This window comes from Bufo bufo, chromosome 2, assembly GCF_905171765.1.
Source record: "Bufo bufo chromosome 2, aBufBuf1.1, whole genome shotgun sequence".
NCBI lineage: Eukaryota > Metazoa > Chordata > Amphibia > Anura > Bufonidae > Bufo > Bufo bufo.
Window position 1 is genome coordinate 838,818,521 of NC_053390.1, and position 23,594 is coordinate 838,842,114.

Genomic DNA, 23,594 nt, shown 5'->3' on the forward strand with positions numbered 1-23,594 from the left:
CATATATCTGTTATGTAGAGTGTAAGCTCTTATGTCTGGTCTTCTCTATCATGTCCTCATGTATATATATGTTATGTAGAGTGTAAGCTCTTGTGTCTGGTCTTCTCTATCATGTCCTCATGTATAAATCTGTTATGTAGAGTGTAAGCTCTTGTGTCTGGTCTTCTCTATGATGTTCCTCATATATCTGTTATGTAGAGTGTTAGCTCTTGTGTCTGGTCTTCTCTATGATGTTCCTCATGTATCTGTCATGTAGAGTGTAAGCTTTTGTGTCTGGTCTTCTCTATCATGTCCTCATGTATCTGTCATGTAGAGTGTAAGCTCTTGTGTCAGGTCTTCTCTAAGACGTTCCTCATGTATCTGTCATGTAGAGTGTAAGCTCTTGTGTCAGGTCTTCTCTAAGACGTTTCTCATGTATCTGTCATGTAGAGTGTAAGCTCTTGTGTCAGGTCTTCTCTATCATGTCCTCATGTATCTGTCATGTAGAGTGTAAGCTCTTGTGTCAGGTCTTCTCTATCATGTCCGCATGTATCTCTCATGTAGAGTGTAAGCTTTTGTGTCTGGTCTTCTCTAAGACGTTCCTCATGTATCTGTCATGTAGAGTGTAATCTCTTGTGTCAGGTCTTCTCCATGATGTCCTCATGTGTATATATGTAATGTAGACTGTAAGCTCTTGTGTCTGGTCTTCTCTAAGACGTTCCTCATGTATCTGTCATGTAGAGTGTAATCTCTTGTGTCAGGTCTTCTCTATGATGTCCTCATGTATATATCTGTTATGTAGAGTGTAAGCTCTTGTGTCAGGTCTTCTCTATGATGTCCCTGTTTTGTAGATTGTAAGCTCTTGTGGCTCAGGACCTCCTTTCTATGAGATGACTACACCTGCGAGCTCTTTATAAATCACATACATTTTATTACGTCTTCATTGGTCCTTGATTTCATGACATTTTCTCGGGGCCACATCCTGCAGTTCTGACACATTTTTGGATATCTGTCTTCTAAGAAGCTCATGGTTCCTCCAGCCTCTGGCCAGTCTGTAGGTCTCCATGTTGTCCTCCTGCAATCACTTCACCCCCTGCTTCTGCCAGACTCCAGTCACTTCCCCTGGTGACTATTCAGATTAGTCGCCGACTCGCAGGCTTCCCAGAGCTTCCTGTTGACGGCCGGATCTCGAGTCTTCTTGGAGGGCGGTACGATGGTGCAGTCACTGTCTATGAACTTCCCGGTCAGCCCCTCGGCCTCCTCTGATACAGAGCTGTAAATGGCGCTGGCCGCCCCCTCCTCCGCATTCTGAGAAAAAGACGAGAAGATGGAGGAAGAGATGAGGCATTAGAAAGGAAATAGAGGAGATGTCACATAAGGAGAAAGGGATGAAGTCAAAGCAGGGGAACAGGAAGGAAATGGGGAAATGAAAGGTTGAAGAGGAAGGAAGCAGTAAGAACATTGAGGGGGCAGGAGGGGCAATGGAGTAAGAGGAGATGGAATATAAGGAAGTAGGAACTGGAAGGGAAGGAAAGGGAATGAAATGTGTAAGAGAAGAAGGAAGAGGAAGGAAGCAGTAAGAACATTGAGGGGGCAGGAGGGGCAATGCGGAAGAGATGATGGACGGATTGGTGAGGAGCAGCTAACGATGGGGACAATAGATATGGAAGGGAGTGACAGGCAGGAGACACTGGGAAGGAAGAATGGAAATGATTGCGGAAGAAGGGATAAGGGCGACAGGAGGGGTCGTGGACTGAGGACACGGGTGCAAAAAACTGGACAGGAGATTGGAGTGTGGGGGAGGGGGGGGTAACAGGTCATGTGACTGCGTTCTGACCTTAAAGAAGAAAAAGCCGATGATATTGAAGATGAATCGGAGCAGGAAGGGGTAGTTCCTCATGGCGTCCGTCATGACGATCCCAGGGTTCACGCTGTTCACGGTCACTCCTGAGGTTATACAATACAAGCTGTACTGACGCCCTTTACACACCCCGTGTGGGGGACGAGGGCGGACATTATAATAATCTGTGAGATGTCTGGACATAACCAGGCCACGGTGCAATGATGTCACTAGAGGCAGCTCTCCCTGCCCGCCTGCCATGCTCCTACCTGTCCCTTGCAGCCGGAAGGCCATGCTCCTACCTGTCCCTTGCAGTCGGGTGACCATGCTTTTACCTGTCCTTTGCAGCCGGAAGGCCATGCCTCTACCCAACCCTTGCAGCCGGGTGGCCACGCTCCTACCTGTCCCTTATAGCCAGGTGACCATGCTCCTACCTGTCCCTTGCAGCCAGGTGGCCATGCCTCTACCCAACCCGTTCAGCTGGAAGGCCATGCTCCTACCTGTCCCTTATAGCCAGGTGACCATGCTCCTACCTGTCCCTTGTAGCCTAAAGGCTATGCTCCTACCTGTCCCTTGCAGCCGGAAGGCCATGCTCCTACCTGTCCCTTGCAGCTGGGTGGCCAGGTCCTTGGCCCAGATGGCGTTCATGAGCTTGGTGCTGTTGTACGAGTCGTTGTACCTGTTCTTCTCCAGGTTCTTTCCCCACAAGTTGCTGGTGTCAATGTTTCCTTGTCCGTGCATGAAAGAGGACACAACCACAATGCGGCTGGGCGCCGTCCGCTTCAGGAGGTCTGACGGGTGAGAAGAACAGCCTCACATGAACACGAATGTACCCAACAGCCTAAACAACGAGACTAATACTGGGATTGCAAATAATATTGGAGATATGGCACTCAATATCTGGAAATTTTTTTTTGCTCAAAACAAGTCACTTTATTGGTGCAATAAAATATTTAAAATGTCATACAAAGTACGTAATTTGTGCAGAATTTAAATAACATAATAATAAAAAGTCACAATCGACAATATAAAAAATCACTTATAGTGTATATAAACACACATCAGACAGCAAATGGGTTATTGTCTATAATCTGATTGAATAGGTCCAGAAGGTTAAATTCTCAACACTAGAGCACTGAATGTGTTATTGCTCAATAGTTTTCAATGAGAAATGTCACCATTGATTCGGTATATATCACCGATTATCATTATTATAGTACAGTCGCAGGATTTTCTGATTTAATAATAGGAGTTATTCCGAATATATATATATCACAGTTCATGGAACTTATCGGATTAAAGTTCAGAAGATGTTAGCTCTAGGTGGCGTCCCACCTTTTGTTTCAAGCTATTTAAATCCCTTACCTCCACTTCTCAATGCGGTTTTTTCAATCACCGTTTCCTCAGCGTCCCAAATGTTCGATTTCTCCTTACTTGTAAATCAGAATGTCTCACTCTGAGGAGTTTTTGAACTTGATGTAGGACGAGTTTATCATTTAGGAGGTTGTTGGTAAGGGAGGTGTAGCTGTAGATCTCCTTGCGTACGCCAAAAATGGTGGTAATGTGGGGTCCAGGTTCCTCCCAGACGCGTTTCGAAGTCCCAAGGGGTGCTGACTTCTTCCTCACTGAGGAAGAAGTCAGCACCCCTTGGGACTTCGAAACGCGTCTGGGAGGAACCTGGACCCCACATTACCACCATTTTTGGCGTACGCAAGGAGATCTACAGCTACACCTCCCTTACCAACAACCTCCTAAATGATAAACTCGTCCTACATCAAGTTCAAAAACTCCTCAGAGTGAGACATTCTGATTTACAAGTAAGGAGAAATCGAACATTTGGGACGCTGAGGAAACGGTGATTGAAAAAACCGCATTGAGAAGTGGAGGTAAGGGATTTAAATAGCTTGAAACAAAAGGTGGGACGCCACCTAGAGCTAACATCTTCTGAACTTTAATCCGATAAGTTCCATGAACTGTGATATATATATATTCGGAATAACTCCTATTATTAAATCAGAAAATCCTGCGACTGTACTATAATAATGATAATCGGTGATATATACCGAATCAATGGTGACATTTCTCATTGAAAACTATTGAGCAATAACACATTCAGTGCTCTAGTGTTGAGAATTTAACCTTCTGGACCTATTCAATCAGATTATAGACAATAACCCATTTGCTGTCTGATGTGTGTTTATATACACTATAAGTGATTTTTTATATTGTCGATTGTGACTTTTTATTATTATGTTATTTAAATTCTGCACAAATTACGTACTTTGTATGACATTTTAAATATTTTATTGCACCAATAAAGTGACTTGTTTTGAGCAAAAAAAAATTTCCAGATATTGAGTGCCATATCTCCAATATTATTTGAAATTCTTTACTTTCTGGTGTTTGGAGTTTACACCTAGATATTGAGCACCTCTCCACCCTACGGAGCAGTAGAGCCACTCCATTTTTGTTAAATAATACTGGGATTGATTGGTCATGTCTGGTCTGTATGGACAGGACAATACAGGGATCAATTGGTTAAAAGAGTTACAGGGATCAATTGGTTAAAAGAGTTACAGGGATCAATTGGTTGTGTCTGCCCTGAATGGATAGGATCATACAGGGATTGATTGGTCGTGTCTGCTCTGTATCGGTGGTACTTATCCAGCAGCAGGTTTTCCACTGGCAGGTAGTACTTACCCAGCAGCAGGTGGGTGAGCAGGAAAGGGCCCAGGTGGTTTGTGGTGAATGTGATCTCTAGTCCCTCAGGAGTGATGGCGTACGGCAGTCCTGCAATTCACAACGTACAATGTATATCAGCCTGTAGTACCTGAGCACCATGTACGTCGGCCTGTAGTACCTGAGCACCATGTATATAAGCCTGTAGTCCCCGAGTGCCATGTACGTCGGCCTGTAGTACCTAAGTGCCATGTACGCCAGCCTGTAGTCCCCGAGTGCCATATACGCCAGCCTGTAATACATGAGCGCCATGTATATAAGCCTGTAGTACCTGAGAGCCATGTACGTCGGCCTGTAGTACCTGAGCACCATGTATGCCAGCCTGTAGTACTTGAACACCATGTATATAAGCCTGTAGTCCCCGAGTGCCATGTACGTCGGCCTGTAGTACCTAAGTGCCATGTACGCCAGCCTGTAGTCCCCGAGTGCCATATAGGCCAGCCTGTAATACCTGAGCGCCATGTATATAAGCCTGTAGTACCTGAGCGCCATGTATATAAACCTGTAGTACCTGAGCAACATGTACACCGGCCTGTAGTACCTGAGCGCCATGTACGTCGGCCTGTAGTACCTAAGCACTAGTACGTCGGCCTGTAGTACCTGAGCGCCATGTACGCCAGCCTCTAGTCCCCGAGTGCCATGTACATCGACCTGTAGTACCTGAGCACCATGTACGTCGGCCTGTAGTACCTGAGCGCCATGTACATTAGCCTGTAGTACCTGAGAGCCATGTACATTAGCCTGTAGTACCTGAGCGCCAATTACGTTGGCCTTTAGTACCTGAGCGCCATGTATGCCAGCCTGTAGTACTTGAGCACCATGTATATAAGCCTGTAGTCCCCGAGTGCCATGTACGTCGGCCTGTAGTACCTAAGTGCCATGTACGCCAGCCTGTAGTCCCCGAGTGCCATATACGCCAGCCTGTAATACATGAGCGCCATGTATATCAGCCTGTAGTACCTGAGCACCATGTATATAAGCCTGTAGTACCTGAGCACCATGTACGTCGGCCTGTAGTACCTGAGCTCCATGTACGTCGGCCTGTAGTACCTGAGCACTAGTACGTCGGCCTGTAGTACCTGAGTGCCATGTACGCCAGCCTGTAGTCCCCGAGTGCCATATAGGCCAGCCTGTAATACCTGAGCGCCATGTATATAAGCCTGTAGTACCTGAGCGCCATGTATATAAACCTGTAGTACCTGAGCAACATGTACACCGGCCTGTAGTACCTGAGCGCCATGTACGTCGGCCTGTAGTACCTGAGCACTAGTACGTCGGCCTGTAGTACCTGAGCGCCATGTACGCCAGCCTCAAGTCCCCGAGTGCCATGTACATCGACCTGTAGTACCTGAGCACCATGTACGTCGGCCTGTAGTACCTGAGCGCCATGTACATTAGCCTGTAGTACCTGAGAGCCATGTACATTAGCCTGTAGTACCTGAGCGCCAATTACGTTGGCCTTTAGTACCTGAGCGCCATGTATGCCAGCCTGTAGTACTTGAACACCATGTATATAAGCCTGTAGTCCCCGAGTGCCATGTACGTCGGCCTGTAGTACCTAAGTGCCATGTACGCCAGCCTGTAGTCCCCGAGTGCCATATAGGCCAGCCTGTAATACCTGAGCGCCATGTATATAAGCCTGTAGTACCTGAGCACCATGTATATAAGCCTGTAGTACCTGAGCACCATGTACGTCGGCCTGTAGTACCTGAGCTCCATGTACGTCGGCCTGTAGTACCTGAGCACTAGTACGTCGGCCTGTAGTACCTGAGTGCCATGTACGCCAGCCTGTAGTCCCCGAGTGCCATATAGGCCAGCCTGTAATACCTGAGCGCCATGTATATAAGCCTGTAGTACCTGAGCGCCATGTATATAAACCTGTAGTACCTGAGCAACATGTACACCGGCCTGTAGTACCTGAGCGCCATGTACGTCGGCCTGTAGTACCTGAGCACTAGTACGTCGGCCTGTAGTACCTGAGCGCCATGTACGCCAGCCTCAAGTCCCCGAGTGCCATGTACATCGACCTGTAGTACCTGAGCACCATGTACGTCGGCCTGTAGTACCTGAGCGCCATGTACATTAGCCTGTAGTACCTGAGCGCCATGTATATCAGCTTGTAGTACCTGAGCGCCATGTACATTAGCCTGTAGTACCTGAGAGCCATGTACATTAGCCTGTAGTACCTGAGCGCCATTTACGTTGGCCTTTAGTACCCGAGCGCCATGTACGCCAACCTGTAGTACCTGAGCACCATGAATATCAGCCTGTAGTACCTGAGAGCCATGTACATTAGCCTGTAGTATCTGAGCGCCGTGTACGTCGGCCTGTAGTATCTGAGCGCCATGTATATAAGCCTGTAGTACCTGAGAGCCATGTACGTCGGCCTGTAGTACCTGAGAGCCATGTATATCAGTGTGTAGTACCTGAACACGATGTATATCAGGCCTCATGCACACGACCGTATTTTTTTGCGGTCCGCAAAACGGGGTTCCCGTGATCCGTGACCGTTTTTTCGTCCGTGGGTCTTCCTTGATTTTTGGAGGATCCACGGACATGAAAAAAAAGTCGTTTTGGTGTCCGCCTGGTCGTGCGGAGCCAAACGGATCCGTCCTGAATTACAATGCAAGTCAATGGGGACGGATCCGTTTGACGTTGACACAATATGGTGCCATTTCAAACGGATCCGTCCCCCATTGACTTTCAATGTAAAGTCAGGAGTTAATATACCATAGGATGGGAGTTTTCTCCAATCCGATGGTATATTTTAACTTGAAGCGTCCCCATCACCATGGGAACGCCTCTATGTTAGAATATACTGTCGGATATGAGTTAGATCGTGAAACCTCATTTCCGACAGTATATTCTAACACAGAGGCGTTCCCATGGTGATGGGGACGCTTCTAGTTAGAATATACTACAAACTGTGTACATGACTGCCCCCTGCTGCCTAGCAGCATCCGATCTCTTACAGGGGGCCGTGATCAGCACAATTAACCCCTCAGGTGCCGCACCTGAAGGGGTTAATTGTACTATCATATCCCCCTGTAAGAGATCAGGGCTGCCAGGCAGCAGGGGGCAGACCCCCCCCCCTCCCCAGTTTGAATATCATTGGTGGCCAGTGCGGCCCCCCCCCCCTTCCTCCCTCTATTGTAATAAATCGTTGGTGGCACAGTGTGCGCCCCCCCCCTTCCTCCCTCTATTGTAATAAATCGTTGGTGGCACAGTGTGCGCCCCCCCCCCTTCCTCCCTCTATTGTAATAAATCGTTGGTGGCACGATGTGCGCCCCCCATCGGCCCCCCCTCCCTCTATAGCATTAACAACATTGGTGGCCAGTGTGCGGCCTCCCATAACCCCCCCCCCCCCCCGATCATTGGTGGCAGCGGGTTACTAGCAATAGTACAATAGTAGAAGATTCATACTTACCTGTGAGCTGCGATGTTCGTGTCCGGCCGGGAGCTCCTCCTACTGGTAAGTGACAGTTCATTTAGCAATGCGCCGCACAGACCTGTCACTTACCAGTAGGTGGAGCTCCCGGCCGGACACGAACATCGCAGCAGCAGGTAAGTATGAATCTTCTACTAATGTACTATTGCTAAGTAACCATGGCAACCAGGACTGTAGTAGCGTCCCGGTTGCCATGGTTACCGATCGGAGCCCCAGCGATTAAACTGGGACTCCGATCGGAACTCCGCTGCCACCAATGATGGGGAGGGGAGATGGGAGGCCGCACACTGGCCACCAATGTTGTTAATGCTATAGAGGGAGGGGGGGCCGATGGGGGGCGCACACTGTGCCACCAACGAATTATTACAATAGAGGGAGGGAGGGGGGGGGGCGCACACTGTGCCACCAACGAATTATTACAATAGAGGGAGGGAGGGAGGGGGGGGCACTGGCCGCACTGGCCATCAATGATATTCAAACTGGGGAGGGGGGGGGGGGAGGGTCTGCCCCCTGCTGCCTGGCAGCCCTGATCTCTTACAGGGGGATATGATAGTACAATTAACCCTTTCAGGTGCCGCACCTGAAGGGGTTAATTGTGCTGATCACGGCCCCCTGTAAGAGATCGGGTGCTGCCAGGCAGCAGGGGGCAGTCTTGTACACAGTTTGTAGTGTATTCTAACTAGAAGCGTCCCCATCACCATGGGAACGCTTCTGTGTTAGAATATACTGTCGGTTCTGAGTTTTCACGAAGTGAAAACTCAGCTTTGAAAAAGCTTTATGCAGACGGATCTTCGGATCCGTCTGTATAAAAACTAACCTACGGCCACGGATCACGGACACGGATGCCAATCTTGTGTGCATCCGTGTTCTTTCACGGACCCATTGACTTGAATGGGTCCGTGAACCGTTGGCCGTGAAAAAAATAGGACAGGTCATATTTTTTTCACGGCCAGGAAACACGGCTCACGGATGCGGCTGCCAAACGGTGCATTTTCCGATTTTTCCACGGACCCATTGAAAGTCAATGGGTCCGCGAAAAAAAAACAGAAAACGGCACAACGGCCACGGGTGCACACAACGGTCGTGTGCATGAGGCCTCAGCCTGTAGTACCTGAGCGCCATGTGTATGTACAGTACAGACCAAAAGTTTGGACACACCTTCTCATTCAAAGAGTTTTCTTTATTTTCATGACTTCAAGAGACTGCCAAGAGTGTGCAAAGCAGTAATCAAAGCAAAAGGTGGCTACTTTGAAGAACCTAGAATATGACATATTGTCAGTTGTTTCACACTTGTTTGTTATGTATATAATTCCACATGTGTTAATTCATAGTTTTGATGCCTTCATAGTCATGAAAATAAAGAAAACTCTTTGAATGAGAAGGTGTGTCCAAACTTTTGGTCTGTACTGTACGTCAGCCTGTAGTACCTGAGCGCCATGTATATCAGTCTATAGTACCTGAGCATGATGTATATCAGCCTGTAGTACCTGAGCGCCATGTGTATCAGCCTCTAGTACCTGAGCACGATGTATGTAGGCCTGTAGTACCCAAGTGCCATGTACGTAGGCCTGTAGTACCTGAGCGCCATGTACGTTGGCCTGTAGTACTGGAGCACGATGTATGTAGGCCTGTAGTACCCAAGTGCCATGTACGTAGGCCTGTAGTACCTGAGCACCATGTATGTCGGCCTGTAGTACCTGAGCACCATGTATGTCAGCCTGCAATACCTGAGGCCCCAGCATTGTTGACCAGGATGTCCAGTCTCTTCTCCTCCTTCAGGATCTGCTCAGCGAAGCTTCGGACGGACGCCATGCTGCTGGTGTCCAGGATGCTGAGGATGACATTCCTGTTGCTGGTCTCCCTCTTGATCTCATCCACGGCTTTCTGTCCTCGATCACGGCTACGACACGCCAGGATCACGCGGGCATTCCTCCGGGCAAAGTCCAAGGCCACCTGCTTCCCGATACCTGGCAGACAAGAAGGTACGCTGAGAACCACAGGCCATCATTCGGATAAAATACGATCTCTTCTTTCCCTCATACTAAAGTAAGAGGCTGTCATGTCCCTTTGGGGTCACTTATCTTCTAGAAGACCACACAACCCGACCTACCTCATCCTGGTTCAGGATCCACCATGAAAACAATGGAATTTAACCTAAGAGCGGCCAGACCTGACTCCACCCCGATGGCTCTGACTCCACACTGATGGCTGTGACTCCACTCTAATTGCTCTAACTCAACCCTTATGGTCATGACTCCACCCCGATGGCCCTGACTCCGCCCTGATGCTATGACTCCTCCCCAATGGTTTTGACCCCACCCTGATGCTATGACTCCTCCCCAATTACATTGTTTGCCTAGAAAGGTCCTTAGCATCCTCCCTTGTGGACTGGGGACAACAGTCCTGGACTGCTGACTTTAGACCAAAGCAACAACTCATCGGCTTCTTCCATCTTTAAGGACATTATAAAGAGGTCCTCGTCCCAGGTGACCACCGTCAGCAGATATGGGTACAGTTTCCTTACTCTCAGCAGTAGAGATGTAGCGTCACATTGTGGGGGCCACTAGAGGGGGTCCTGAGTGTAAGACATCCATAGGATAAGTCAGCCCCTTCTATGGAGGACAAAGCCTGTAACAGACTATCCGTCGTGGGAGCCAAACCACCGGTCATTGTCACCACACGTGATGTCATTGGTTGGTGCAGACACTCACATCAGACCCAGTGACTGGACAGTAGATGGCAGTAGACCCACCCTGTGCTGCGGCCGGGGGTAAATGACCCTGTGTCTTCTTTGAGGCTGGAGATACTATTTGCCTCTTATCTTATCACCCGACCTTCATCTTCTCGGTGGACCTTCTAGACCTCTTCCTCCCAGCCTATCTAATCTCCCGTGTGACGGCCTCGCCCTGCGGGGTCAGTGAACTCACAGGGTCACACGTGATAAAACACGTCACCTGATGATCATACATGAGAGAAACCAGGCCAGACAATGACAATATATACACCACATAGAGAAATCCATCGCTTCAAGGGGCCACTTACAGTGACTGGCAAAAGTATTCACCACCTTAGGGGGTGGATAGCTTTGCAAGGCACTCTACTTTTAAACTGGCCACATTATAAACAGGCTGCGGATGAAGAACTAAGAACGTAGGGGCCCAAGCATCACCAACTCATGACTGATGTGTCCACCAGGCAGCTCCTGTATAATATGAAGTCCACTCCTACACTGGAGTAACGCTTAGTGCGCTGCCATAATTAATGGAGAAAGCGTATGAAGTGCAGAACGCTGATGTCATCGCTCGCTTTCATATAACTGGCACTGCTCCTGTTCATCTCAATTAGAAGCTGATGTCATGAACAGGAACAGTGAGCCATGGATTAATACAAAGTGTAGTCAGTAGTCCAGTCATCTAGCAGGACCACACTCTGGTCATCGGGCAGTACGGTAGTCCACTCATCTAGCAGGACCACACTCTGGTCATCGGGCAGTACGGTAGTCCACTCATCTAGCAGGACCACACTCTGGTCATCGGGCAGTACGGTAGTCCACTCAGCTAGCAGGACCACACTCTGATCATCGGGCAGTACGGTAGTCCACTCATCTAGCAGGACCACACTCTGATCATCGGGCAGTACGGTAGTCCACTCATCTAGCAGGACCACACTCTGGTCATCGGGCAGTACGGTAGGACCACACTCTGGTCATCGGGCAGTACGGTAGGACCACACTCTGGTCATCGGGCAGTACGCAGTATCCATAGTAATCATTACACCGGATTATCACCACTAACCTCATATCTATAGTGATTATTACACTGGATTATCACCTGTAACCTCTTCTATCTATAGTGATCATTACACTGGATTATCACCTGTAACCTCTTCTATCTATAGTGATCATTACACCGGATTATCATTGGTAATATCTTCTATCTATAGTGATCATTACACCGGATTATCACCGGTTACCTCATATCTATAGTGATCATTACACCAGATTATCACTGGTAACATCTTCTATCTATAGTGATCATTACACCAGATTATTACTGGTAACCTCATATCTATAGTGATCATTACACCGGATTATCACTGGTAACATTTTATCTATAGTGATCATTACACCGGATTATCACCTGTAACCTCTTCTATCTATAGTGATCATTACACTGGATTATTACTGGAAACATATTCTATCTATAGTGATCATTACACTGGATTATCACCGGTAACCTCTTCTATCTATAGTGATCATTACACCGGATTATCACTGGTAACCTCATATCTATAGTGATCATTACACCGGATTATCACTGGAAACATCTTCTATCTATAGTGATCATTACACCGGATTATCACCGGTAACCTCTTCTATCTATAGTGATCATTACACCGGATTATCACTGGAAACATATTCTATCTATAATGATCATTATACCGGATTATCACTGGAAACATATTCTATCTATAATGATCATTATACCGGATTATCAACAGTAACCTCTTCTATCTATAGTGATCATTACACCAGATTATCACCGGTAACATCTTCTATCTATAGTGATCATTACACCGGATTATCACCGGTAACATCTTCTATCTATAGTGATCATTACACCGGATTATCACCGGTAACCTCTTCTATCTATAGTGATCATTACACCGGATTATCACCAGTAACCTCTTCTATCTATAGTGATCATTACACCAGATTATCACCGGTAACATCTTCTATATATAGTGATCATTACACCGGATTATCACCAGTATCCTCCCTTCTGTTCACCAGTGCTCTCTTACTCACCAGTGTTTGCTCCGGTCACTATGGCAGTTTTCCCCGTCAGGTCGGCGCGGCATTTTCGAGCCTCCCAGCTTCCCTTCCTCTGCAGTCGAAGGACCACGGCCAGGACCACAGAGCAGAAGAACCAGACAGGATGACTGAGGAAGGAAGGGAGCTCCATGACGGCTAGAAGCTGAGTGCAGGAAATAGTGCATTGCACGCTTTTTTCTGTGCTTACCTCTGCCTGCCCCACCGCAGGGTCCTAAAGCCTGCATCCTGTTAGTGGCCCTGGACTGTCGGTTATATATTAACAGATTGTGAGCTCTGCAGGCTGGGGAGAAGGTGAGAGATACGCGACTACGTGAATGAGTATGGACAGCGCCGTCTCATTCTAAATTGTAAGCTTTACTATGTCCCTTACCACGGCGCAGTGATGGCAAGTTGGAGGGACCTCAAGCAGGGGAGTAACTACCATAGCAGATACCATGCGATTGCTATGGGGCCCAGGGCAGGAGGGGGCCCAGTTTTAGTTGGGATTATCTCCTCTTCTACTGGCAGTGAAAACTTGGTCAGGACTCTACTTTATAAAGGAACAACTTTTAGCAAATGAGGCAGTGGAAAAATGGCCCAAAGGTCATTGAAAGGGGTTTAGACAGAAACCCTTCTGTCCTGTGTGGGGGGCCTGGTTTGTTCCTTGCTATGGTGCCCTTCTCTATGTACGCCACTGACCACAAGTACAGATCTTAAGACAAACCTTCCAAAGGAAGTCTCCTCCAAAGATCTCTCAAGCAGGCTATGATGAGAGATAAGCATGTCTGGTGAAGACAAAGAGGCTGCTCTATAAATTTGCTCACTTGAGTCTGAAGAGATGTGTGCTCTCAAGAAGTGAGGAGGATCTACTCCACTTGTTGAACATCACTCCAAAATTAGCTGTTTGATTTACTTAGAGATGGAGGCCCTAGAGGTTTTGAGTCCTTTATTAGGGCCAGAGGAGGAGACCAGAAGGTTCTATAACTTGCGGAACGTAGAGTTCCTGTCCAGATAGATCTGTAAATACCTGGGTAGAGAAGAACACAGAATGTTCTCTGGACCAAAACATGTTGAACAATGACCACAAGCCCCAGAAGAATTTTGTCCGGAAGAAACACAGTATAAGGGTCTCATGTCCCATGTGGTTGTAATTCACTAACTGTCCTGGCCGAAGTTAAAGGAAGGAAACCTTCCAAGAGAGTAGCATAAGAAAGGCTTCCCGAAGAGCCCCAAAGGGAGGCTGACACAACCAAAGGAAAATCCCAGGATTAGCACTCTGGGCCTGAGTCTTCACAAGATGATCCTGAGCGTATCTCATGCCAAAAGAGGCAGACAAAGGGTGGCAATCTGGACTTTTGAGATAGATGGACCAAGACCCTTGTCAAACCCTTTTGTCTGAACTCTAGGACTGAAATCATGAGTGGATGGTTAGAAGTCATCCTTCTGTCTAGACACCATTTAGGAATGGAATAGATTCTGTTAGTGGAGGATCTTCTGGAATGACCTAGGGTCTGAATTAGGGTCTCAGAAAGCCCTTGAGATCTCAGGAGGTACCTGTCCACCTATAGACTGTTAACTTCAGAGTATTTATATTTGATAAGTCACCTATCTTTGAGGAGACAGTCTGGAGGACAGGCGAGGATCGGCCTCAATGTCAACAGGTTCTGTTTGGAGGACGGGCGAGGATCGGCCTCGACGTCTACAGGTTGTGTCTGGAGAACGGGCGAGGATCAGCCTCAATGTCTACAGGTCTTGTCTGGAGGACGGGCGAGGATCGGCCTCGATGTCTACAGGCTCAGTCTGGAGGATGGACGAGGATCAGCCTCGATGACTACAGGTTCTGTCTGGAGGATGGGCAAGGATCAGCTTCGATGACTACAGGTTCTGTCTGGAGGACGGGCGAGGATCGGCTTTGATGTCTATAGGTTCTGTCTGGAGGACAGGTGAGAATTGGCCTCGATGTCTACAGGTTCTGTCTGGAAGATGGGCGAGGATTAACCTCGATGTCTACAGGTTCTGTCTGGAGAATGGGTGAGGATCGCCCTCGATGTCTACAGGTTCTGTCTGGAGGATCGGCGAGGATCAGCCTCGATGTCTACAGGTTCTGTCTGGAGAACGGGCGAGGATCGGCCTCGATGTCTACAGGTTCTGTCTGGAGGATGGGTGAGGATCGGCCTCGATGTCTACAGGTTCTGTCTGGAGGATGGGTGAGGATCAGCCTCCATGTCTACAGGTTCTGTCTGGAGAACGCTTGTGATGACTATTTCTATTTCCAACATTCTCCATGATTGCTTCATGTGTTGTGCCTTTTCATAGGTAAATACATTCATATCCAATTCATTATTGTCAAGATGGATGTTCATTGCCTTTAAGAGCCATGCTCGACTATAGTTGCAATTTTGTATGTCTTGAGTAGGCCAAATTAAGGTCACACAAAGGTTTCTGCTTTATAGTGTTATTCTACTCATGAATGTACCAGTCTGAGAAGAGGCCTCCTTGTCTACTTTTAAATTTATGACGGGAGGTAAAGATGAGCTCTATGCAGCTGGTGATAATTACCTATACAATTAGGCATTTATTAATGAAGCAAAATATATAATATGTATTGTGAGACAGTGACAGGTCTCACCCAGGTTAGAGGCAAGGAAGGGGTGGATAGTGCGGTCCACACCCCTGTTCCACCTCAGGTGAGAGAAGCTGGAGGTAATCAGCCTGGCATAAGGCACCTCCCAGAGTGTCAGAAAGGGGGTAGTGTGTTACCTGTGGACAGAGGCCTGGAGGCTCTGTCTGTGTGGTCTCAGCTGGGCTAGGCTGAGGGACAGCCTGGAGTTGGGGGACGCAGCGACGCCTAGGAGGGTTGCAGGGCCATAGTCAGGCAGACTACTGAGCCCCAATCCCCCACAAGAAATACTGGTCTGGAGACAGTGGGCGTACTGTGCTCTGTACAGCCAGGAGGCTGTGGGACATTGGCTGACAAAAGCCGCATGAGTTCACAGGGTGTGAACTGGGACCTAGGTGAGTCAGGAAACTTTATGTTTAGTTAGAGCCTGGACGGGCGAGTGTTTATTATTTTATGTGGATGTCACATGTGTTAGGTGAAGCTGCGACTTCATGATGACCTGTATTGGTTGGAGTGTGCACAATAAATACACTGTTTGGACCTGAAACCTGGTGTCCTAAAGGCGTATTTGTGTGAATCACCCCCGGAGAAGAGCTAAACCCCTACAATTGGTGGAGGATGCGGGCAGGTGTCCCTGCTGATAAGTAAAAGTGCTGGAAGCCTGCTAGTTTGCAGAGCAGAGACTGCTGGTGTTAAACTGGACTTTTTTTTTTCTGTGGTGCAAACAGTGCAGGATTTAAAGGGCCAGAAGCCGAGTACAAGAGACTGAGCAGTGGAAATGGCTGCAAAATGGTATAACCCGTGGGAGAAATCCTGCGAATTAATGATCGGCGGAATCCCGCTGCGGGTCAGTCTAGACTCCCGCCAGCAAGTGTCTCGGGTCCTGCCTAATATTCTGGACTTTGTAACAAGGGGGCCAGAGACAAAAACTACGGTGTCACTGACCTTTGTGACGGACTATGGCTCTGTGCAATGGGAGCTGTTAAAATGTGGAATTTGTACTGGGCAAGGACTTTCCATTGTTTGGGCAGTTGTGGAGCGGAGTTCCTGATAAAAGGCAAAGATATGCCGTTGCCAAGGGCAACCGTCGGGAAGACAAAGAGGTGGAGAGCGATGTGGTTCTCAGGAGTGCATATCTTCCCTGCGACTGTGTCCGGAGTCCTGGAGAGGAAGTGCGGAGGTGCAGTAAAGCTGTTGCTAGGAGCAACCACAACCTTGATAAGTCTGCGGGAGAGAATGTCACTGCTTTACCAGAATGGTTGATTACAAAGGGTAAGACTGTTCCTGTTACTAACCATGTGGCAGACCCAGTGACAGTGAGCCGGGGGGAGGGGATACCTGCTGGGCCGGTAGGTAATAAGTCTGTGTCTGGACAGTGAGCCGGCGGCAGGGGATACCTGCTGGGCCGGTAGGTAATAAGTCTGTGTCTAGTGACAGTGAGCCGGGGGCAGGGGATACCTGCTGGGCCGATGGGTAATAAGTCTGTGTCTGGACAGTGAGCCGGGGGCAGGGGATACCTGCTGGGCCGGTAGGTAATAAGTCTGTGTCTGGTGACAGTGAGCCGGCGGCAGGGGATACCTGCTGGGCCGATGGGTAATAAGTCTGTGTCTGGACAGTGAGCCGGGGGCAGGGGATACCTGCTGGGCCGGTAGGTAATAAGTCTGTGTCTGGTGACAGTGAGCCGGCGGCAGGGGATACCTGCTGGGCCGGTAGGTGATAAGTCTGTGTCTGGTGACAGTGAGCCGGCGGCAGGGGATACCTGCTGGGCCGGTAGGTAATAAGTCTGTGTCTAGTGACAGTGAGCCGGGGGCAGGGGATACCTGCTGGGCCGGTAGGTAATAAGTCTGTGTCTGGTGACAGTGAGCCGGCGGAGGGGATACCTGCTGGGCCGGTAGGTGATAAGTCTGTGTCTGGACAGGCGGATCAGCCTGCTGTGATCGCTCCCTCGCAGAAATCTACAGGGGAGAAGGTTTCTGTGTTACCTCAGTTGCCCATGACCAAAGCTAGTTTTGGGATGACAAGGATCCGGGATCCCATGCTAGCCCGGGTAAGAGATAGCACAATATTCAAACCTGAGACTGGTAAAATATTAAAGGTGCTGGACAGTCGTGCGGATAAGGACTATCCGCTGATTTTCACTGAGCGTCAGACTCCAATGAGAACAGGGACTGATGAACTTGATGTTACAGATACGCTCATCCATGAGGGAGTGTTGGGCCGTGATATCGGTTTGTTGCTGTGGGGTAAGGTAGACACTTCTGCAGATAGTGACGAAACTCCTGCAGAACCTGTACCTGTCCCTTTAAGTGAGGATCTAAGGGAGCTGCACTTTGACCTGCATGGGGAAAGAATATTGACCATTGGAAACAATGGTGCTGGTCAAGTGCAAAGTGATGGTGACAAAAGTGCGGAAATGCATAAGGAAAATATGATGTCATATGAAATATGTGGTGACAGTGATATAACTTTTCCGTTGCAGGTTGTGGTCAGGGGAGAAGCGCCCCCTGGTGGTAAAAATGTAAATGATGATGAAACTTTATTTTCTGCATCTGCTATGTTTCATGAAGCGCGATATGACGTAATCGAAAGATTTGAAGACCTGCATATAAGTAGTGTGGAGCAAAGCCCAGCTCCAGCTCAGTGTTTGAAGGTGCAGGAGAAAATGATAGGGCTAGAGGGTGTACTGCACGTACCAGAGGTGGAAATGCAGTCTCCACAATGTTGGTTGGGTACTAAGGAAGTGTCCCAGGTGGGGATTAGCTCATCGGTGCCCCTAGAGCGGTATAGGTGACGTATGTGCTGTGACCAATAGCAACCCAGAGAGTGAAGCTACCATGTCAAGGTCCTGTGAAACAAGGTGGTTACTAGTAGCGACCAGACGGGTCAGGTGACGTCAGCCTAGTGTCTGAAGCCCATATCCAGACAGTTGTAGGTGACCTTACACAACAGTACAGCTGCAAACAGGAGGATGATCTCTCTCTCTCCTCACGCTCCCTAGAAACGTTAGAGACGGGACTAGCTGTCTTCACAGAGCAACTGAAGAAGGCTTCAGAAAGGGCAAAGAAAGAGAGCCAGAAAGAGAATGGTGATACTCCTACATCTGCTGCAGCAGAGCCGAGCAAGGAGCAGCTGGAACCGGAGGCCCAAAAGCGTGGCACTTCCCACAAGCTTGTGCAAAAAGCTGAAAAGAAACTGCTGAAAAACATGGAGTTGGTGGTTCAGCGCCTGGAGAAACAGGGTGTGACATACAAAAAGGTGGAGAAAACCAAGAACAAACTTCAGCGAGGATTGGATGATCTGATGGTGGACCTGGACCACCAGAAGCAAGTTATGTCTAATCCAGCGAAGAAACAGAAGAAGTGTGACTGGCTCCTAGCTGAAGAGAAATACATCTCGGCTCGATATGGTGAAAAACGTGACCAAACAGAGACTGATGCTTGGGAAAAGGAGACCAAGGCCCTCTCCTTGGCTAAAGCCCTGGAAGAAGCGCTTGAGGAGCATGCTGAATTGGAGAGGCTGAACAATCAACTCAGAGCAGAGAATGAAAATCTCATGAGGTTAAAAGATGAGTTGGCGAAATCTAAGTGTGCTCTCAAACAGCAGGTGGAAGGTGAGAAACCTGAAGAGGAGAGTTCTCTGGAAGATGTCAAGAAGCCAGAGCCTGTTAAAAATGGGACTGGAGAGGGTGGCACTGTGGTGATGGCTGTGGCAGAGAAGATGGAAGATGCTTCTGCTAAACCAGATGATGGGGCTGATGTGGATGCCGAAGACCACAGACCCGTGGTAGCGTGTAGCCTAGGCCTGGAAGACGTCCCCTCTGCATACAAGGCCTTCCAAATAGCCAGCAGCCTGCTGGGGAAGAAGTACGAGGAGGTGAACGATCAGTTTTCGGATCCGGGCTATTACAATGGGCTGTATCTCCTGACTCCTCCACAAAATGAGAACAGGGTCCTGGGTGAGCCTCTGGAGAAAATGACAGAAGACGAGGAGTCTGCTGAAGACCCTGGTGCCTCCTGCCTCGATGAGAAAGAGGGGGAGGGGTTAACAGGGCAAGTTTATGGTGCCATGTCCGAGAAGGATGAGAAGGCAGTCAAAGAGACTGGAGACTTCAAGAAGACTGAAAAAGTTAAGGCCGATATGTTGGTTGACATGAAGTCCCCAGGTTCTACAGAGACCAAAGTTAAGCCAAAGGGAGCCGCGGCCGAAGTGGAAAAAGCCGCTAAAGAAGCAGAGGTCTATAAAACTGTCATAGTAGCTGGAGTAACTACTGTTGGAAAGAAGGAAGAAGTGACCCAGATGCACGTAAAAGAAGCGAGTAGGGGCAAGCATGCTCTGCTGAAGGAGCCCTGCAAAGCAAAGGAGAAAGTGTCGGGATATGACTATGACTGGGAACAGTTCAGGCAAGAGCTGCAGCAGTCCAAGAAAGGACGTGAGGCGCATGTACAGGAGCCAGAGGATCTAAAAAGAGAGAGAGAGATCAAAATATACGACAGCGCATCATTATCACACGGGAAAGAGTAAGAAAAGAATATCTGGCCATGAGATGGGCACATGAGGCCTTTAGGCAGTTTCGGTTAGGCAAGAGGTTGGTTTTGGTGATAAACCAAGCTCTGCTGGCGTGGGTCTGGCAGAACAAAGGGAAGGTACGTGTCACCGAGGTTCCTGGCCTCGGTGAAATAAGAACCGGTAATTTTCTGTGTCAGCGGCAGCTAGTGCTCGCTGACACTGTTACTTAGTGTGTCTGTAAAGCCAATCTGGGCCGGTTCTTATTGGGAGCAACCAAAGAGCAGGGTGGGTGGCTGTTCCCCACGTCCAGGCCAGGTCGATACCCTCTCACCAGCCTCCCGTGGTTATGTAGGTGTTCACCCTCACGGGCTTGAACAAAGGGGGGGGGATATGTGAGACAGTGACAGGTCTCACTCAGGTTAGAGGCAAGGAAGGGGTGGATAGTGTGGTCCACACCCCTGTTCCACCACAGGTGAGAGAAGCTGGAGGTAATCAGCCTGGCATAAGGCACCTCCCAGAGTGTCAGAAAGGGGTAGTGTGGTACCTGTGGACAGAGGCCTGGAGGCTCTGTCTGTGTGGTCTCAGCTGGGCAAGGCTGAGGGACCACAAGGCTGGGAGATAGCCTGGAGTTGGGGGACGCAGCGACGCCTAGGAGGGTCTGAGCCCCAATCCCCCACAAGAAATACTGGTCTGGAGACAGTGGGCGTACTGTGCTCTGTACAGCCAGGAGGCTGTGGGACATTGGCTGACAAAAGCCGCTTGTGTTCACAGGGTGTGAACTGGGACCTAGGTGAGTCAGGAAACTTTATGTTTAGTTAGAGCCCAGCCGGGCAGGTGTTTATTATTTTATGTGGATGTCACATGTGTTAGGTGAAGCTGCGACTTCATGATAACCTGTATTGGTTGGAGTGTGCACAATAAATACACTGTTTGGACCTGAAACCTGGTGTCCTAAAGGCGTATCTGTGAGAATGACCCCCGGTGAAGAGCTAACCCCCCACAGTATGTATTCATTTAATGAGCCTTAGTTAGTCCTTAGCATAAGACAATCAGTAGGACATATATATATATATATATATTTGTTTATATTATATTGTTATATGTTACGAAGACAACATGTATCCAGTATATTATATATATATTTCTCATTAGAAGAGTGTCTGTGAAGATGTGTATTTTGTAACAATTAATCACATCTTTGGTATGACAGGAGGTACTGATATCTCTGTGAGAAAACAAAGCCATTTACGATCCATAAATAAACAGTGTGAGAGACATTAAGTGAGACGCCTAGAGGTCTGTCTCTAATTACTACAAGTGTCAGAATTAATCCCTATGGCTTTGAATTAAAGCTTCTAAGGTCAAAATGTATATTCAGACTTACATAAGTTAACCCTTTATACTATGATGCAGATAGCTTATACAGCAGTGCCACCTAGGTATCAGTAGGTGACATTACAACAGTAGCAGATGTGCATTCTGGGTAAGGTTATGATGTCACATTTTATCAATGGTCACGCCCATCCGACAATGATTGGAAAGTTCCAAACTAGGAAGATGTGTCTGACTGATAAGTTTGTGATCATAAACCATACACAGGAGGTAGAAGGGGGAGAAGGAGAAAAGAAAAGAGAGAAAAGAGAAAGGAGAAAGAGAAGTTGAGGTCTATCAAGATGAAAGCCATGGTGAGATGTGCTATGATGGACCACCCAGCTTTCCTAGGAGCAGAAGTGAGATTCCTACTAGGACTTGGTAAGAGACACAGAAAATGATATTTCATTTTATTAAGACTAATTGGATAGTGTGGGTGAAATTATACCATCTAGATCGGCGAATAAATAAATAATTAAATTAATTGATCATCTCCATATTGAGATGTAGTCTTAGGATATTGTGAGGCTTCATTCTACCTGCAGAAGAATCTAGACTCATAATCTAGCAAAGCATTAAATAATTGCATATATATATATTGATATTGATAGAACATTCTTCGCCAAGCTAAGTGATGGATTCCCACAGGAAGGACTTTTTCAAATCCTTCCCATTTAAGATATGGTCTAGCAAAATCCTAGATCCCTGTTATTTGTCTTAATAGTCTTACCAAAGTCATATATGTGTAAATAGTCCAGGATGGGGCGGAAGGATACAGTTGTCTCTTCTAAGTTATATCCTTGAATGGATTTGCCCATCTTGAAGTCATGTGATGTGTAGTTGGTTGGGGGGGGGGGGGGGGCAGAAGGTATTTATCATTCTATATTGATGTCTAGGATTAGACAGGCCCATCCTGATATCATGAGGTTTTCTCTGAACAGAAGTAATGTATACGACTTATGTTCCTATTTGATATCCTAACCTGATAATAGCTTGGTTATAATGTGACGAGTTATTTCCACTCACCTGTATTGTTAAGCTTGTAATGCTTTATATTAACGCTATATATATTAATTTGCATGTATCATTGTGTTTATTACTTATATATGTTTATAACCTTGTAACCAATAAATCTGCATATTTTTATAATACCTGTGTATTATTGTATAATGCAGAACTACATTTTATCATTAACGTCATCTCACGTCAAAAAGAACTTATTTATCTGAGGAAATAGTCGGACTCAGATGTGAATTGTATCAATTAGGTCGTCTACAATTCACCAGGTCATGATCTTAAGAATTTATGACAAATTTTATAAATTTTATTTTTTATGGTTAATTATTTTTATGACCATAATTAATAATTCTTAATTGAATTATTACCCCCGACACATGTGTCTTCTCTCAGTTCATGATTAACCCCTTCCTGCCCAGGACTACATTTCTGAAGGTGACGTGTGTCACTTTATGTGGTAATGACTCTGGACGCAATTCTGAGAGTGTTTTCTCAGACACATTGTACTTCATGTTAGCAGTAAATTCAGATCGATATGTTTATAAGAAAAAAAAATCCCAAATTTGAATATCTCTGCTTTTATGACAGATATAAAATAATCATTACTTTACCTTCCAGGAAAATCTGCTTTATGTCACCATCCAGTGATCTCTCTGGGTGTGAGTGGAGTATACTTGTAAGACAAGGTGTAACCGCAGAATGATGAGTGCAGCTCTGGATGTGACTGGAGTACAAGACAAGGTGTAACCACAGAATGAAGAGTGCAGCTCTGGATGTGACTGGAGTACAAGACAAGGTGTAACCACAGAATGAAGAGTGCAGCTCTGGATGTGACTGGAGTACAAGAAAATATAATGTTTCCATTTTTCTTATAAAATTAGAGAAAGCAAAACCGCATACAAAGGCTGCACATCCTGATATTAAAATCTATCATTTATTTAGAAACACAAAACCAAAGATTAAAACCACTGTGTTAGGACCGACAGTACGTCCAACACACATACCTATAGTCACCAAGTCCTAAACAGGGATATAAGCCGCCAAAGGAGTACAACATTCATGATATACAATATATATGACATCAAAATAGTGCAAAGCTAGGCGGACATGGTGTAGAGGTATCACGCCCCGCGCGTGTCGCCGGGTCCACCAGCTTCCTCAGGGGTCTCTGAGACAAAGCAATTGTGTCCACAGTCTATATATACAAACAAGTTAAAGGAAATAAGGATCGCCTGTTTGAGAGTAAATTGAGGGAGGCGAG

General features: G+C 47.3%; 1 protein-coding gene and 1 long non-coding RNA gene across 3 annotated transcripts; both read right to left on the reverse strand.

The window, feature by feature from the left end:
• Window positions 1-616: 616 nt before the first annotated feature.
• On the reverse strand, window positions 617-16,729 carry LOC120990567. Its single transcript, XR_005776450.1, has 3 exons — window positions 16,719-16,729; window positions 14,221-14,227; window positions 617-858 (listed from the first exon to the last, which is right to left on the reverse strand). It is a non-coding gene; the product is annotated as an uncharacterized LOC120990567 (long non-coding RNA).
• On the reverse strand, window positions 888-13,003 carry LOC120990566 (retinol dehydrogenase 14-like). 2 transcript variants are annotated; one of them, XM_040419456.1, is made up of 7 exons: window positions 12,814-13,003; window positions 9,734-9,973; window positions 4,520-4,609; window positions 2,419-2,610; window positions 1,817-1,926; window positions 1,097-1,287; window positions 888-1,064 (listed from the first exon to the last, which is right to left on the reverse strand). In XM_040419456.1, the coding sequence occupies exons 1-7, from the start codon at window positions 12,968-12,970 to the stop codon at window positions 1,061-1,063; spliced, it is 984 nt and encodes a 327-aa protein (XP_040275390.1). In that variant the 5' UTR covers window positions 12,971-13,003; the 3' UTR covers window positions 888-1,060. The 2 variants fall into 2 exon arrangements, with proteins under 2 accessions (XP_040275390.1, XP_040275388.1); XM_040419454.1 differs by having other exon boundaries at window positions 888-1,054; window positions 1,090-1,287; window positions 12,814-13,002.
• Window positions 16,730-23,594: the final 6,865 nt, after the last annotated feature.